The sequence below is a fragment of the Equus caballus genome, chromosome 21 (assembly GCF_041296265.1).
Source record: "Equus caballus isolate H_3958 breed thoroughbred chromosome 21, TB-T2T, whole genome shotgun sequence".
NCBI classification, from domain to species: domain Eukaryota; kingdom Metazoa; phylum Chordata; class Mammalia; order Perissodactyla; family Equidae; genus Equus; species Equus caballus.
The window spans coordinates 43,826,137-43,845,404 of record NC_091704.1 but is presented as its reverse complement, the minus strand read 5'-3'; the positions used below and the strand labels follow the sequence as shown (position 1 = coordinate 43,845,404).

Genomic DNA, 19,268 nt, shown 5'->3' with positions numbered 1-19,268 from the left:
AAGCCCCGGCAAGCCAGCATTCACCCTCGCTGAAATGCCCTGCTGGCCCTCAGGGCACAGAAATGGCGCAGGAATACTGCGATGCCTGCGGCAGATGGTTCTGCACAGATCTTACTGCGTTGATTTAGAACTAGTCTGGGAGAAGTAAAGGCCAGGTAGCAATGTATAAACCTTACCAGAAACATTTTGTTCATTGTGCTAAAGAAAATTACAAGAGAAAAACTTTCACTTTTCAAACTTATACAACTTCAAAAATTCTCAAGAAAACTGAGAACAATCCTTTATATTTACCCATTTTCTTCCCTTCAAGCTTTCATGATCATTGAATTATTATGACAAGTCAAGATGAAAGGATTAGAGGAGATATTGTTACTATGTGATGTCTTTTTTTAAAAAAAAGATGTTTTTTATTCTAGGAAAATGTACATAACAATACTTTTTTAATGTCCCATTCAGTGACATTAGGTATATTCACAGTGATGTGCAACTATCACCACCATCCATTGCGAGAACCTTTTCATCAACCCAAACAGAAACTCTGTACCCATTAAATAGTAATCCCCATTCCCCTCTCTCCCAGCCCTTGGTAAGCACTGTTATTCTTTCTGACTCTGAATCTGACTATTCTAGGTACCTCATACAGGTGGAATCATACAATATTGGTCTTTTTCTGTCTGACATTTCACTTAGCATATTGTCTTCAAGGTTCATCTATGTTGTAGCACGTGTCAGAATTTCATTTCTTTTTAAGACTGAATAATATTCCATTGTATTTATATATCAAATTTTGGGCCTTCTTTTTTAAAATCAGCTTTTCCTCATTTGCCTTTTCCTCTTTTCTTCCATTTGGTTCCATATTTATCTCTAACACTCACCTTTTTTGCCTCCCCACACATTTTCCTCCCTCCACTCTTCCCATTTCTCTTTTCCCTGCTCCTTTGTACACTCATCATTTTCTCTACATGCTTAATATTAGGATTATTACACATCAAATAAATACTCTTTTTATGAATATTTAAAAAAATGAGATAAAACAAATTTATCCCATCTTAATTTTTTTATCCATTTTAGGTACTTTTAATAATGATGGCCCTTATATCATAAAATTCTTAGATAATGTAGATTGAAGTATAGCCTCAATTCTCTGCACTAACTACTAACTTTGAGTAGATTAATTCGCTCCTCTGGATTCAGTCTCCTAATATGTAAAATCAGTTGGACTACGTGATCTTTGAAGCCCTAATAGTCAGTGATTTATTAATATCAATCACTTGGAGGAAATTTTGGGGAAAAAAGCATTGATTTATTTAATAAAAATTAATTGCCTGCTATGAGCAAGTAAATGGACAATAACCATATTGCAAGTTTCAGGTTTAAAATGTGAAAGAAATGTTCACAAAAATGGAAAGAAGTTTGGCACATCTATTATGATGTTTTCTGAACACTTGTTTTCTGTATCTTTGTTTTTCTCATCTTAAAATTTGTAGGTAGAGTTGTTTCTGCAACTCCCCCTAAATCTACTTTGCTTCCTCTCACTATCAAAACAATTGCTTCTACTAGTTAACTTTAGCTTTTTCAGTTTTCAAAAAGAAAAACGGCAAATAGCACCAAACCTTTCATCCACACTTGAGAATGACACCCTTTATAACAAAGTTAGTCTTGTTGAACAAACAGAAGTAGCAATGGTGTGTTTTACCCATGCTCAGCAGACAACAGCACGCATACACACAAATCTTTATCTGCAACTTCATTTCTCTGCAGACAACTAAAGTTTAACACAGCTGACCCTAGACCAAAATGGTCCATTTCCAACATTTGGAGATTTTCTCCTTACTTTGCTCTCTTCTCTCCAGATGGCAACATCCCTCCTTATCACGAATTACCTTCTTTTATCAGAACAAGAAAGGATTTGGTGCCAATTACTTAAATCAGTCATTATATAGGTATGAAGTATGGCTTTTCCATCCAGATGGATCCCTCCTCCAGAGGGAGGACGAAGTTATTGAGCTGTAGTTTCTGGAGGTCTGGTAGTTTCAATCTGCTGAGGGGAAGGAATTTGTGTCCTGTTAGCCTTCTGTTCTTTTAGGACCTGAAGCCCATCCTGCAATGATACAGGCCATTTATAAAATCCCTTCCTTCTTTCTCCTGTTTGAGTATACAGGCTGTGTCCTATCTCCTCAGTTCCAATTTAACCCCTGTCCTCCTTCGGGCTCAACTCACGGATGCATGTTTTAGGCTCTTTTGGTGTTGCTTTAGTTAATATCAAAAGACATCTGCAGACTATCACACCTTCTTAGAAGTCTAGATCTGAGTCCTCTGACCTCTCGCTTGTTTACTGCCATCCATGGGGATAAGATCGCTGATCGCTGGGTAGAAGAAATGCAGCTTCTTACTGAATATAGGTATTTACTGCATTTTGAAGCCCAGCTTTTGTATATTATGCTAGATGTGCCAACAGACTTCATTAAACAGCAACTGAGGGGCCGGCCCCATGGCCTAGTGGTTAAGTTTGGTGGGCTCTACTTCGGCAGCCTGGGTTCGGTTCTCAGGTGCAGACCGACACTACTCATTGGTGGCCATGCTGTGGTGGTGACCCACATACAAAAGAGGAAGACTGGCACAGATGTTAACTCAGGGACCATCTGCCTTAAAGAAAAAGAGGAAGATTGGCAACAGATGTTAGCTCAGGGCCAACCTTCCTCACCAAGATAAAAAGAAAGCAACTCAGTTGTGAAACTTACCTTACCTAAAAGTTAAGATTTCAAGTCAAGTTAATGATTTAATATAATAGTTGAGTCAGCACTTTGAATAGAGTCCTCAGTTAAAATAAAAAGATGAATTATAATACTGACTATTATTTAGCCCCTTTTTAATTTAGAGTTTTAGATAGTGCTTTTTTATTTTGTCAAAACCCAAACTCTCTCTCCAAGGTCATATCAGCCCAGTTCCAAAAATGGTACATTGGCATCTTTCACCCTTCATGCAGTGTAAGAGATTTAGACTGAGCAGTTATTTAAGTTTAAAAGAAAACTGCTAGGCCAGGAAGCAGGCCACCTGTTCTGGGCTGATGTGTTTGCACTGATACAGCTGCATTTTCTCACCTGTTTCTTTTAGAGTCAAATACACCCTTTTGGAAGACAGTTGGATGTGGTTAGTAGTTTATATGGAAATTAACTAATGACTTCAATAACAACACATTTTAAACAACTGAACCACAAATTGAGTTCAAGGGTCAGCCACACTCAGGCCCTTCACAGGTGCTTAGCTGAGCATCTATTTTGTGCCCCCATAAGAGGAAGTGAGCGTAGCTGAAAGCATGGGCTCTGGAGTCAGGTTTCTTGGTTAGGGTCTTGGCTCAGGACCTCAGCTGTGAGGTCTTGACATTATCTATCTCATGGGGCTTTCATAAAGAAATGAGCTAACACATGAAAAGTGCTTAAAACAGTGTCTGACATACAACAAACACTCCATAAATGTGATTTGTTTATAAGTGACATATTAACACTGTGGTGTGGTCCAGGGTATAAACCCAGTTTGCAGCTCTCAAAGGACTTGTACAACACAATTGAGGAGACAACGTCAACCTGAATGAAATAATTATGGGCAAATCATAGAATCTTAGTTTTGAAAGGGATCTTATAGCCCCTAGTGGAATTTACCATCTAAAGTGTCTAGAACATCTTCAATACATGGCCTTCCATGACACAGCATATCAATAAGGGTTAAAATGTATGCTATTGCTGGAGCTCACTAGCCCACATGTGATGCACACTGGTATATGTGTTAAGCATGTGCCAAGATCTTGGCCCTTCATCCCTCAAGGTCAGCCTCCAGTCTTTACTCCCAAAGTGTTGTGCACATTTGAGATTCATCTATGTGGTTACACGTATCAGTAATTCGTTCCTTTCTACTACTGAGTAGTATTCCAGTGCATGAATCTACTACAATTTGCTTATCCACTTACCTGCTTATGTACATTTGGGTTGTTCACATGTTGGAGCTCATAGGAATAAAATCTGCTGCAAACATTCTTGTGCAAGCTTTTTGTGAACAGATCATTTTCATAGCTCTTGGGAAAATACGTAAGAATGGAATCGCTAGATCATAGGATAGGTGTAGATTTAACTATATAAGAAACTGCCAAACTATTTTCTAAAGTGGTCACACTACTTCACAGCAATGAATGGCAGTTCTGGTTGCTCCACATTCTCCCCAACACATAGTTTCATCAATATTTTTAATTTGAGCCATTCTGGTGGATGAGCAGTGATATCTCACAGTGGTTTTAATTTGCATTTCCCTGATGACTAATTATGTTGAGCATTTTTTGATGCACTTATTGGCCATTTGCATATTCTCTTTTTGAAATCTCTGCCAGATCATTTGCTATTTTTTAATCAAATTGTCTATATTGAGTTCTTTACATATTCTAAGTCCTTTTTCGGATCTATGTATCACATATATTTTCTCCCAGTCTTCTCTCTTCTTTTATTAATGTTATCTTTTAAACAACAGATATTTTTAATGTTGACAGTCTAATATATCTATTTTTTATGATTAGTACTTTTTGTGCCTGACTAAAAACTGCCTATTCCACTTTTTGTGAAGAGATTTTCCTATGTTTTCTTCAAGAAGCTTTATAGATTTAGCTTTTGTGTTTTAGTCATCTTCCATCTAAAATTAATTTTTGTGTAAGGTAGGTAATGAGGTTCATTTTTAGTAACCTGTCTATCCATTTGTGCCTGGACTATTACAGAAAAGACTGTCATTTCCCCCCTTGAATTATCTTGGTATCTTTGTCAAAAATCAATTCCATATATGAATGGATCAATTTCTGGGCTCCCTCTTCTGTTCCAATGAGCAACTTTTTATCCTTATACCAATATTATACCATCTTGATTGTTAGAGCTTGAAATCCAAAAGCGTAAGTTGTTAATTTTGTTCTTCTCTTTCAAGATTGATTTAGCTATTCTACATCCTTTGCATTTTCTTATAAATTTTAAATTAGCTTGTCAATTGAAAAAAAATGCCTGCTGGAATTTTGATTGGGATGCCTTGACTCTCTAGATCAGTTTAGGGAGGATTGACATCGTAAAAATATTGAGCTTTCCAATTCATGGATTTAGTTCAATCTTCTTTAGCTTCTCTCTGTAATGTTTAGTTGTTTTAAGTGTACCCGTCTTGCACATATTTTGTTAAATTAATCCATAAGTATTTCCTTTTTTCTATCATAAAGATACTTTGAAGATTTCAATTTCTAATTAGTCTTTGCTAATATATAGAAATATAGTTGTTTTTTGTATATTGACTTTGTATGCTGTTATCCTGTGACCTTGGTAAACTCATTTGTTTGTTCAAGTGTTTCTTTTTTTAGTAGATCCCTAAGGATTTTTCTATACTGACTATCAATAATCTGTGAATAAAGATAGTTTTACCTTTTTCTTTCCAATATGTAAGGCTTTTTCTTCTTTCTCTTAACTCACTACATTGGCTCGAACCCCCAGTCCTATTCCATGATGTTGAATAGAAGTGATTATGGTGGACATCCTTGTTTTCTTCCCAATATTTGCAGGGAAGTGTTAGTCTTTCATGGATAGTAAAGTTACTTACTATGTTAGCTGTCAGTTTTTTGAAATGTTCTTTACCAGGTTGAGAAAGTTCCCTCCTATTCCAAATCCTTTTCAAGTTTCTTCTACATGAGTGGGTGTTGAATTTGTTTATATTATTTCTGGACCTTTCTGACAGTGTTATTGATAATAGTCCCTTATTATCTTTCTAATATCTGTAGGACCTATAATCACACCCTCTAAATCATTCCTAATATTGATAATATGTTTTCAATCTTTTATTGATTAACCTAGTTAGGGGTTTATTAATTTTATTAATGTTTCAAGGAAATAGCTTTTGGGAATTAAGGATGAGCAGACTATTTCCTCCTAGTTTTGGTTTTAGGAATAGGAAAAATGAAAGGTTTTTTTGAAGTCCAACTTCAGAAATGTGATTAGAGATGGCTTTGGGCAGCCATGGCTTAAAAACAATTACAGTAAAATACACATACCATAAAATTTGCCATCTTAATCATTGTTAAGGTCCAGTTCAGTAGTGTTAACTGCATTTACATTGCTGCGCAATCTCCAGAACTCTTTTCAACTTGCCAAACTAAAACTCTATACCATTAGACAATAACTTCCTATTCCCCCTCCCAGGCCTGGGCAACCCCCATTCTGCTTTCTGTCTCTATGAATGACTACTCCAGATATCTCATATTAATGGAAACATATAGTGTTTATCTATTTGTGACTGGCCCATTTCACTTAGCATAATGCCTTCAAGATTCACCCATGTTGTAGCACATGCCAGCATTTCTTTTCTTTTTAAGGCTGAATAATATTCTATTGTATGTATACACCACATTTTGTTTATCCATTCACTTGTTGATGGACACATGGGTTGCTTCCGCCTTTTTGTTATTGTAATAATGCTGCTATGAGATTTGGTGTGCAAATATCTATTTGATTTCTTGCTTTCACTGCTGTTGGGTATATACCCAGAAGTACAATTGCTGGATCATACAGTAATTTTATTTTTAGTTTTTGAGGAACTGCTGTACTATTTTCCCAGCAGATGCAGCATTTTACACTCTCACCAACAGTGAAAAGGATTCTAATTTCTCCGTATTCTTGATAACACTTGTTATATTCTGCTTTTTGGACAGTAGCCATCCTAATAAGTGTGTGGTGGGAAAATGAAATTCAAGCCATTGTATGTATTTTCCAAATCCTCACACATGAACCATCTATCAGGGAGACTTATTATGGAAAGGATTCCTTTACTGGCTGGGAGCCTCTACATGATTAAGTCTAACAGAATATGAGTTCTCTCCTCCTTAATTATTTTTAAATGGCCTATATTTTTTCTACCAATCTGTGCCTTTAAATGCCAGTGATGGTTCTGCAGATAGAACAAAATTCATTTGAGTCTCTTTGAGGCTCCTTTTTGGTGGAAGAAAAGCAGAAATAAGAAATATGTGTAGGTCTTCTGCCTTTAATCCTACTTCACTTAACTATGCACCATCAAAAGATTTCGTGTTGTCTATGTAGTATCACTGCTTTAGAATCACAAAAAAGGAAAGCTAATACAAATCTATTTCGAGAGGCAAACCATGTATATTTTTTCACGTTATCTTTTCATATGAAAAGCATTATTTAGTTGTATACCACTGGATTCCCTTTCTCATGGCCGTATGTTTATTTCCCAGCAGTTAAATTCTTTTGGTGTTCTAAATTAAGTACATTCATGAATGTTCACAGAATATATTTAGAGGAAATAGTCCTTTTTGCAAGAATCTAAATGTAATTTGTGTTTTATGGTTTAGGTTCAGAGGAAATTTGATGGCACAGTAAATAGGCACAGTTTAGCTTTTATATTTATATTTACTAAGCTCTCAGGTGGATTCACTGCCTTCTGAAACCCTCCAGAGGACTGTGGCTAAAATGCAAAGAATGATGTTGAATGCAGCCAAGTCAGAACATTATGGAACAGAACCACTTTTTCTTTCACCCAGAAAGTTGAAAAAGAATCATTAGCTTAGTTCTTGTTACTGAATTCCTCAGAAAACACACAACAGAAAACAACCTTGGGAGAAAATCATCTTTGCATTTCCAGTGTCTAATATAGCACCCAGTACTTGGTAGATATTCAGTAAAAATGCGTTGAATAAATAAATGGTTGAGGGCATTAATCTGTTTCTTGACTTGCAGGAAATTGTCTTGACATTAGGAACAGAACACATCCAGAAAATCATGGCCAAAGTGCGATATAATAAAGAATATATCTGGTTTTGTCCCTCATTCCTTGCACAGAACTTCCTGACTTGTAGTTGTGTATCTTTGTTATGCTAATGAGATGACTCATGGTGGGCCCTTAGATCATTTCACGGAAGGGGTTGGCCTCAGCAAAGAGACCAAGCACCTATTTAGAGGGTTGGATCTTCCAGCCCTACTCCCTACCCCCAACCTCCAGGGAAGAGAGAGGGACTGGAGATCTAGTTCAATCATGGCCAATGATTTAATCAATCATGTGTATGTAATGAAATCCCATATAAAAACTCTGCTCATCCAGCTCAATGGAACTTCCTGGTTGGTGAACTTAGTGATACACTGGGAGAGTGGTATACCCTGGCTGCATGGGGACTGAAGCTCCTGTACTCAGGACCATCCTAGATCCTGCCCTGTGTATCTCTTCATCTGGCTGTTCATTTGCATCCTTTATAATAAAACGCTAATCATAAGTATAGTTTTTGAGTTCTGTGAGTTGTTCTAGCAAATTATCAAACCTGAGAGGGTTGTGGGCAGTTGAATTTGTAGTCATCCAGGCAAAAGTACAGGTGTCTTGGAGCCACCAGAAATCTGTAGCTGGCATCTGAAGTGAGGCAGTCTTGTGAGATTGAGCCCTTAACTTTTGGTGAAGTTAGTGAAGTTAGTCTTCACTAACTCTGGGTAGTGTAAGAATTAACTTGATTTTAGGACACCCAGTTCATGTCAGAGAATTGGTGTGAGAACACACAAAGAAAATCAGGAAGAATCCCAATTTATCTTGAGTATCTAGAGAGAAGTTTTCCTGATATATCATGATCAATAAAAAAATTAAACATCATAACACTAGGAATCATGGATTTTATGAGACAGCTGCACATAGCAGAAAGTGTAATGAATGTAGCCTTTAATAACTACATAACCTTGGAAAAATCACTTGACTTTGAGGATTCCCACTTTCCACATCTTTAAAAATAAGGATAATGACGCCTACCTGTAATGATTAATTTTGTGTCAACTTGGCTGCACCACAGTGCCAGATATTTGGTCAAACATTATTCTGGATGTTTCTCTGAGGATGTTTTTGGATGAGATTTACGTTTAAATTGGTGGTCTTTGAGTAAAGCAGATTGCCTTCCATAATGTTGGTGGGCCTCCTCCAATCAGTAGAACAAAAACACTGACCTACCCTGAGCAAGAAGAAATTCTGCCAGCAGACCACCTTTGGACTTCAACTACAGCATTGGTCGGCCACCTTGGTCTCCAGCCTGCTGGCCCACACAGTAGATTTTGGACTTGCAAGCCTCCACAATCATGTGAGTCAATCCCCTAAAATAAATCTCTATCTTTATCTCTATCTCTACTTCTATGTCTATGTCTATCTTTATCTACCTATCTGCACACACACACACACACGCACACACACACACATAATATCCTGTTGATTCAGTTTCTCTGGAGAACCATGACTAATACATTATGTCACCTGGTTGTTGTGAAAATTAAATGAGATAATGTATTTGAAACCCCTTTGTAAATTTTAAGGCATTATGAAACATGGAGATGGGTAAGTCTGCCTAATGCATGTAATGTGTACGTACTAAACTTTGTTAAGGCATTGTAGACATATAAATTAATGTTTACAAATGTGGTCTCAGGTCAATATTATAGAAAAAAGTATTTGAAATATCACACAAGAAGCTGCAAGACAGCAACAAGTAAGGCGAGGACCCTAGCGGCTGTAGGCTCTAGACTAGTATAGCATCTGTTGCCGAAGAGCATAAACTCCACGTGGACAGGAAACCACAACTTAATTGGCTGAGTTCAACTTACATACCCAGCATCTGTCACAGTGCTTTGCAGTCATCGTCCACATAACTGCTGAAGAATAAGTGTCTTTTATCTATGTGATCACCCAAAAAGTTCATTTTTGTGAGTGACTGGGTAGAAAGAGTTAAATACCTCAGAGTTAACATAAAGCACTTTAGCATATAGCATGGAGGGTCAGAAAGTACGCATGTGTTGAATCTGGTCATTCCCTCAGAACAGTCAAATGTCAATTAATCATGGTCTGTATGCTAGAAACTTAGTCTGGCTGGGGGTAGGCCAAAGCCACAAACTCAGAATGCCTTGGTGAATAAATCCACAGCTAGATCTCATTCTCTGAAACTAATGGCTTTGCTTCCCTGGACCTTTGCTGAACTTCGCATAATAACAAGGTGCAAATATAGCTTAGAAGAAAACTCAGGGCCACTGCGCTGAATGAATACTTTTACACCCCAGGACAGTAACTGGAATGCTATTTAGCAGCATAGCAAACACTGCCCAGTGTTATTTGTCAACCGAGATCTCCAGAGGACACTGCTTGTAGCAATCTGGATTGCACTAGCGTGCTTCGCAACTTTATGGATTGTGGTTTATGTGGGAAGATATTTTGAGACTGGGCTGTGGAAGAATATGGTTGCTTTCAAAACATTCTAGGCAAAAGCTTCAGCCTGAGAAGGGAGACCAGACTTCTAGTCTTGTTGGTATTTTGGGAAGTATGTCATCATAATGATATTTCCAGGCTGCTCTGGATATGGCCAGTAAGAAAGAGAACATTAAGACAGTCTGCCTTAAATTAAAACAACAGTGGGATACTATTTTTCCATTTATAAAATTGGGAAAGAACTTTTAAACTAATATGCAATAATCCTGGGAATATACCCTACACTGCTCATTGGAATGGCATGTGGCAAGAAAAAAATCTTAAAAACATGCATATCATTTGACCCCACAATTCTACCTCTAAAAATGTATCCCAAGCAATTAATCTTATCTTTGCAATGATTTATCTATTAGCTTATGTTAAACATACTATTATTTAGTAACAGTAAAAAAATTAGAAATAAATGAAATGTCTTACAATAGGGAATTGTCTAAAGGAATTTTGCTACATCCATATACAGGAATAGTGTAGAACTATTAAAAATAAGTTGCAGAAGAATATATAATGACATGGAAATTTGTTCATAATCTATTATTAAGTTAAAAAGCAGTTTAAAAAATACTGTATACAAAATAAGTCTATTTTGTTAAAAATCAATCAAAAGAATAATCTGGACGTGTGCATAGGAGAAAAGGCTAGTAGACATTAATTGTCAACAGCAACTCTCTTTGGGTGGTAGGCTTACGGTGATTTTTACCATCTCCTTTATGCCCCCCCCCCCACCAAATTTTCTATAATAAATATTACATCAGCAATTGGGGGGGAGGAAGCTTTAAATATTTCAAATAAAATGAGCAGCAAACAAAAAATCTATGGTGAATTATGATTGTCCACAAAGAGAGGAGCAAGAACATTTCACAGTGCTATGATCAAACCCTGACACATTCCAGGACTTTACGTTCTAAGGCAGTTAGTTCAAAATAATTTATATGAGCCCTGGTGGTACAGAATGGTCTTAAAAATTTATGCTGTTTTCACTTAATAAGAAGTATTTTCTACCCATGCCATGCTAAGCCTTGAACAGCATGGAGTCACTTTGCATAGCTCCAGGAACTGATACAGAGAGATGGCCTGACACATTCACACGAATGTTAGCACATAGATGCCACCTTACAAATGGAAGATTTCAGGCCATGCGCCAACACTCACCATGCCACTGAAATCTAAAACTGTGTCTATAGAAAAATAAATAAAGAGCTTGTAGCCGACATTCATACATGTACAGATCCATCACAGGTTATTAGGAGAAATTAGAAATGTCTGGGGTAAATCCTTGGCCTCTGGGGGGTGGTGATGTCATCTGTGACAGCCTTTTCTACAAGCGTCCTTTGCTGTCCCTGACAGAATGGATTGGCAGGATCATCTTGTCTATTCATGTCAACCATCTGCCACTAATTGATGCAGCTGGCTGAGTTGTGGATTTGAAATTTAAAAAAGACTGATGGTGAAAATGGCTGCAAGGTGGATAGTTTAGTCTGCATGAGTGCCCATCATGTGAAATGTGACACTTTTCCCTGTCTGTTCCAGCTTTTTCTGGACCATAAAAGGGAAAGAGCCAAGGACATATTTATTTTGCTTACAAATGAATGAGCCAGCGATCCAGACAAAATTAGGCTTAAACTTTAAGTCCAAAAGTGAACCATTAGCGATAGGACAGGGGAGACAGTGCCAGACTAACTTAAAGCTACTCTCAGCAAATCCCCCCTGGAGCTGATTCAGCCTTGCTGGATGGGTGTTTTGAGTTACACAAAATCTAGCATACTCTAGAAAAATGAGAGCATCTAGAAGTTTAAGCACATAAGTTTCAGAATGACAACTCCAAGAAATATGCATTCTTCATAGTCTTTCATAATCCTTTAGAAACCAATAGTGAATCCAGGTTAACCCACCCTAAGCATCACTATCATGTCTATTCTCAGAGTTTAAAAATGAAAGATTGCAAAGCATGTCACAGTCAGACTTCCCCAGCCCACCACTCTTCTGGGAAAACAAATTGACAGGAAGTCACAGAATACACGACCCATTAGCCTGACTGACTCACCTTGCTGTGGCTGGTCCTCCAGAAGCTTCAGTTTATAGGTGTGCAGGCTGTTGAACAGGTGGCTGCTGGCTTTTCTTTGTATGGTAGACATGGTACTGGCAATATGACTGTGGCTCCAGTATCACTAGGGCATTTCCTTCCCTTTGCCGGTCACCTAAAATGGTCTTCACAAGACACCCAGAACCACAGATGTACATGCAGACCCTGTCCTTGCTTGTAAAATATGTACTTCTCTAAGAAACGTCTGAGTGTTTCCCAGTCATGATTCTTGACATAAATATTTACCAATATAACTTCCCCTACATATAAAGATGCCAATTCATTTGAATAAAAACACAACTTAATTCTTCTTTCATTTCAAAGCACACTGAAACTTTTCTCTTCTGGTGTAAAATCCTACCACGTAGCTCTTTCTAACAGTTTGCCGTTTTGGCAGTTTTTGACTCCTTCTGCTCACATGAATCTAATGCCCCAATTATTTAGAGAAGACTGCTAGAGTAATACACACACAGAAACGTGCTGCTGAGTTAAATCAAGTGATTTCTAAGTCTGGTCTGTTACCCTCCGTGACAGCTGAAAGTGAACAGTTCTTAAGGGAGGCAGGAAGGAGGAGGAGCCAAGTGGGCTAGGCTCGTTAGCATAAAGAGGCAGGCCAGAAATGGCACTGGAGTTGCTTTGAATAAAAGTGACCAAAGCAGAGATTCTAAAAAGATGCCCTGACATTACAGTAATTGCATATCTGACTTCTGCTACTTTGTTTGTAATTAAAACAAAAGCTCAAAGCAGAGGTTATACCCTGTGGATAATCATTTGTACTTGCAAAATCTAAAGGGTGTAAGTGGAACTGGTAATGAGCTCATGGAAATGTACTGCTGGAACTTTCAATTTCTGTAAACACCTCCGAGTCTTCAGGAGGGAGCACTTACAGAGCAGCCTGCCTGCCAAGGCAACTATTTGGTGTTCTGGAAGAAAAATAAACACGCAAAACACTTCCTTTCCAGAGATCTATCTCTGTTTCTCCTTAGATTCTCTGTTGCTAACTCTAGAGCACAAGATAAAACTAATGCCAGCGTTTTCTTGTGCTGAAATAGCACATTTCATTGAAATATTGGACATAGTTCATATTTTATTGAAATACTCATTGAAATAATAGCATATTTTATTATTGTTTAAAAACAAACCAGAAACACCCTTCACTTCACTTGGGAGCCTGCTCCATCTGAAGTCATGATGAGTGCTGCAAAAGCCTGCCCTTCAAGATTGGCAGCTCTTTGTAGATTCAGAATGGTGATAGGCAAAGACAAAGAAGAAAGACAGAGCTGTTCAGCCTCAAAATCTGGATCCTGCAGCTTCCTGGGCATGTTTGGAAATTGGTGCTAAACTCAACACGCTAGCCAGATCTGAGTGGGCATCCTCATTTTAGTTTGGGGCAATTAACAATTCTCCAAGCATATTCTGAGCTATGGAAACTCTAATGAAATGAGTGATTGCTCTTTTATAATTCCTCTGAGTTATTAAAGTGCCTTTATTATTTTAATAGTCTATCTATTGCAGATTTAGGTCCTTCACAGTGTAACAGGTTATGGAAGTGTTTAGCTGCTTGGAAAGAGATTCCTGTTATTGAGAAACATAGTTTCTGCTTTAAATGGCTGGTATTTATCTCCTGCTTCACAATAGTCATGGTGGAAGGCTGAGGCATTTTCCAGAATGACATAAAGCTATCAACATTCTGTCAAGTTGTGGACCTCACTAATAAGCACATTATTACATCAGGAGATCAAATAACCTGCAAAACTGTAAGCAAGACCCTGAGAGAAATGGATTGTCTAAAAAATGTTTTATAGTGAGAAATTTAAAAAACTATATGAATAAGCAGAGAGAATAGCATAATACGCCCTATGCACCCTTCACTTGGATTCAATCCTTATCAACCCATGGACTAACTTGTTTTAAATCTGTGTTTCATCACAGTCACTTTCCCCTCTCACTCCACCACTGGATCCTAAATATCACTGACTTCATAAATATTTCAATATGTTTTTCTAAAATGCAAGGACTTTGAAAAATAGAACCATAATAAAATTGTCACCCTTTTGATGATTACACAGGATTCCTTAATGTAATTAAATATCCAGGTGGTTTTCTTATTTTCCTGATATCTCATAAGTTTTTTTTAAAATTTTTATATTTTATTCAAATTGGGACCCAAAGGCCCACACATTGTATTTGGCTCATATAGCTCTTAAGTCTTTTTCATTCTCTAGGTTCCTCTCTGAGAGAAAATGTTCCTTGGGGGTTAATATCTACATTTACCCTAATTTGTGTCTGACTTTTCAAGGAAGCCCCCTGGATGCCCTCATTTTTCTTACCCATGCATGGGTATAAAGCTTGGAAAAAGGAGAGGAAAAAGAATGGTCATCTGACTGTAGATGCTAAAATGGCCAGCTTTCTGGGGCCAAGTGCTCCCATTGGTGTACTGTATAACCTTAAACCAGGTACTTAACATCTCTGCGTTCGTGTCTTCATTTGTCAAATAAAACAAATATCTGGTAAGCAATGCGAGAAATTATTTGACACTCATTCTGTGATTATCAAGACCTGGGGAAGGATGGAACATCCTGCTTTGTCCTTGGCTAGAGGCTGAGAAGAAAGAAACAGATTTAAAATGAAAAACCTGAGTAGGATTTGGGAATGTATTTGAAAATCTGCTTCCTCAATTCTCAAACCTGTAAGAATACTGTAATTACCCGGGGAATGTCACAAAGATAGACATTTCTGAGCCCCAACTGTGGAGTCTGAGGTCTGGGGTGGGGTCTGAAATATGTATATGTATTTTTTCTTTTTTTAATTTAACTGTTTTCCCCCAGTTTTATTGATATAGAATTGACACATGACATTGTGTAAATTTAAGGTATACAGCGTGCTGATTCGATACATTTATATACTGCAAGATGATTACCACCCTAGCACTAGTTACCACCTCCATCCCATCACATAATTGCTCCTTCTTTTTGGTGGTAACGATTACGATCTACTCTCTTAGCAACATTCAAGTATGTGATACAGTGTTATTAGCTATAATCACCATCTTGTACATTAGATCCCCAAACTTGTTAATCTTATAACTGGAAGATGGTATTCTTTGACCAATAATTCTCCATTTCCCCCATCCCACAGTTCCTGGTAACCACCACTCTACTCTCTCTCTGAGTTTGACTTTTTTAGATGGAATCTATATATTTTTAAAGTCCTCTTGGTAAAATAGACAAACATAACCTGCTTAAACAGATCTAATTTACTCCACTATTTTGTTCATTATATCTTTCCTGAGGGCTGATGAACCCAAACAAGCACTCCCTAAACAGTAGTTTCCAGTGCCACAATGTAAGCAGATAGGGACGACACCAGAGAAGGTTGGCTGCCTGGTTCCTCTATGTCCCACAGTTGTGCATCGTTGAATCAGCCCTGGGCAGTGGCCCTGTGAGTGATGACTTGAGTCAAGGGGACTCCTGGGCTCTTAACTGCATGTTGAGTTACACTTCTGCTCTGGGAGGAGTCTCTGTTTTGGATCACCAGTTTCCATTGGAAATAAGTCAGTGTAGCTGAAAGCAGTATGTTACAGGAGTACATAAAATAACATCAGACGTATCAGCCACAGTAAGTACCAGCTGTAGTAAGCCATAGCTCTGACTTTTCAGAAACAACACCAAGATACTAGTTCACGATGGGGTACTGTACTCTGCTTTTTGCTTGTAAATAAAAGCAATAGGTCAGAATGCAGAAGGGGAAATCTGGTTGGGTCAAGAAATAGGTGAATAATATTTGGTATTTTTACTTGCAATTTGATTAAAAATGAATTAGAATCCTATGAACGTCAACCTTCTTCCCTTATCAACTCTCTGTGATGCCAAAAAGATGCCATTGGTTTTCTTGGTCTAGGTTTTTCCTTCTCTCCCATATTCTCTTTGCTTAATCTGTGTCTTTGTATTCCCAAAGGAGTAGAGTGGCATGGCATGCCACAGAGAAACAATCAATTTTATCAACTGGTGCTTTCGTGGTGGATACTGGAAAAGTTGATGTTTTATGATTAGAATTCATAGCTCAGAAAACATAGTGCTTGGTTGAATAATATAAATGGTACTAAGTTTATAGGGGAGTTTTCATTTTTCATTTGAACCATGCTTAAAAAGCAGGAACAAACGCATTGTACATTAGTTCACAACTGAGTTATTTGTTTAATTAATAACCTGCCTTGTTTCAAAAGTATTTATGACCTCTAGTCTACCAGTATCTCTACTCTTTGAGGGTCTTCAGACTGCTTTGAATGACAAGTATTCTATAAATAAAAAGCAGTAGTATTACATTTATCATTCTCATGCTCAAAGAATAGGATAAAAGGCCCTCAACTGAATGCAAACATGAAAGCTATGGGGCCTGAGCCTCACTGTGGTCCCTAAAGCACTGCAGGAGTGATTAAATGATCATTGTAGTTCAAGGCTGATGAACTAGAGCTAAGACTTCAGTTTAGAATTTCTGTTGATTTTAAATAACAGATCCGCTGCTCCTTTATGTCAGCCACTGGTAGATTTTTTTCTAAATGACTCTTCCTTCCACCAACGACATTGTGGATGAGAGTGTTGAGTTTCAGGATCTCACAATGGCTTATGTAACGTGTATATCATAAAGCATCATCCAGGTGGGCTTTCACGGCTGTTCAGGGTTGTGTTACTCTAAGCTATTGTATGTTTTCAGTTCAAAGAGTTTCCCAGGTAGCACAGTTGGCTGGATTCCCATAATTGCTATTTATAAAAACATCGGAGATGAAAATGGTTGTATTACAGATTGTTTTGCTTGAATACTTGCGCCTGCCCATGGATACAGGAGGCTACACTGGCATAGCACCAAATTGCTTACTTATGAAAAGTGCTCACTATTCTGAAATTGCTACCGTTGATCTTTAACCCATTGACACCAACATTTGGGTCTTGATTATCAGAAATATTGACTCATTTCATAAACATTGCCTTGGCCGTTCAAACTAATTTTGGCCCTTTCACAGATGAACCTCAGGTTTGTTTAGCCCCAGGGCTCCCTCTGGAGGTCAGCAAAGTGCAAGTTCAGCCTTGGCCTCAACACAAGATAAACTTGTGTCTTTTCATGCAGAGCCCACAAGAATGGGGTCTTGTATTTGTGAGTTTAGAAGATAATTATCTGTATCTGAGACTGTAGGAAAGTTACCTGCGTGTTCTCCTATGGTGAAATTTAATCACTGCTGTGTGCTGGTATTTAATCTCCGTAGCTTTACGTTTTTCTATCTTAATTGAAGCCTTTTAGCCAAAGTAAATACAAGACAAAATAAAACCAAAGGTCGGAAAAATGCTGAGTTTTATTTTGTTTGTTTGTTTTAAGTGGCAAGGAAACTCAGAATAAGGTGGTTCTGGTTCCACTATGTCCACCATCTGGGTAGGATCAAATGATCCTACAGAGTCTGAATTCCAACTAAAAGTGTTTGAAGTACACAGGCTTTGGGGTCAATGGGTTCGCCGCAGAACTGAACTCTTTGAAGGTAGACCCTCATTAACTGGGCTAATTTCCAAAATAAAGCAAATTAACTTGCACCAGATCAAACTTTTATTACTTGAATTACTTTTATTACAGGAATAAGATAATAACCAAACTGTGTTCTTCCTTCCCTCCCTCTCAATCTCCCTCATACCTTCCTTCCCTCATTAGTTGGTTTGTTGGTTCCTTTCTTCCTTCTTTCCGTCTTTTTCTCTCTCCATTTCTTCTTTCATTCATTTTCTTTAATGTTAATTAGGTGGAGTATAATATAATTTTGATATATTAAAAATGAAATTATTCTATATCTGAATTTACTTCAAAATAATTTGGATGAGGAAGATATGGGGTTTTAGGTGAAGTAAGATTTACCATAAATTGGTAATTATTAAACCTGAATGATAAGTACTTGGGACTTATTATACTTTCGTGTGTACTTTTATATATTTTTTGAAATTTCTATGATAAAAAGTTTTAAAATAATTACTTTTAAGGAGTTTGATTGAAAGCCTATAAGGAATAGGCAATGTGCTAGATTTATTAGAATGTGGAGAGAAACTCTTCAAATTTCTTTTCTTACTTAACTTTTTACTCCATATCTTCTACAGTATATACAGGGGCTGGCCCCATGGTGTAGCAGTTAAGTTCAGCATGCTATGCTTCAGCAGCCTGCATTCACAGGTTAGGATGCCAGGCACGGACCTATACTACTTGTCAGCCATGCTGTGACAGTAACCCACATACAAAATAGAGGAAGATTGGCCACAGATGTTAGCTCAGGGGGTAATCTTCAGGGGGAAAAACAAGATATATATATATATATATATATACACATACACAAAGATATATAAACAAAGACAGGAAATGTTAACATTCCTAATGAAATTGTGGGGCAGTATATGAACACGATTTATAAACAAACAAAGCAACCCCACTCGAGTACATTCTCAAACATCGCTGTTGGCAGGGGGTCATGATCATCAAGTTCAGAGACTTCCATGGCAGAGGAAGAAGGCTGGGCTTTACATAGATAACAGAATTATTTCTAAAGGAACCAAGCAGTCATTTTACTCATTACTTATCAACTGTACAGATTTTCCCTCCTAAACCATTTTCCTAATTTTGTTTTTTTTTGGTTACTTTTATTTCTAGAAATACAATTAGGTTGTATCTTAGTTTGGGTGGCTATAACAAAGCACCATAGACCAATGACTTATAAACAACAGAAATTTATTTCTCACAGCTCTGTAGTCTGGAAGTCTGAGATGAAAATTTCAGCATTGTCAGGTTCTGATGAGGGTCTTCTTCTTGGTTGTAGGCTGCTGACTTCTCACTGTGTCCTCACACAGCAACAAACGGGGGAGAG

The 19,268-nt window shown here is 37.6% G+C and overlaps 1 protein-coding gene across 3 annotated transcripts in view; it reads right to left on the bottom strand.

Moving 5' to 3' along the window:
* The window catches only part of RANBP3L (RAN binding protein 3 like), a 46,463-nt gene extending 33,491 nt beyond the window's left edge, over positions 1-12,972 (bottom strand). The window contains exon 1 of one of the 3 annotated variants that reach the window (XM_070245913.1): positions 12,344-12,972. Coding sequence is in view for 1 of the 3 variants with exons in the window: in XM_005604308.4 (XP_005604365.1) it covers positions 12,344-12,434 (91 nt within the window). In the remaining 2 variants the exon portion in view is untranslated. The remainder of the gene's footprint in view (positions 1-12,343) is intronic. The other 2 variants (XM_005604308.4, XM_070245914.1) reach the window with 2 other exon arrangements.
* Between the last annotated feature and the right edge of the window lie 6,296 nt (positions 12,973-19,268).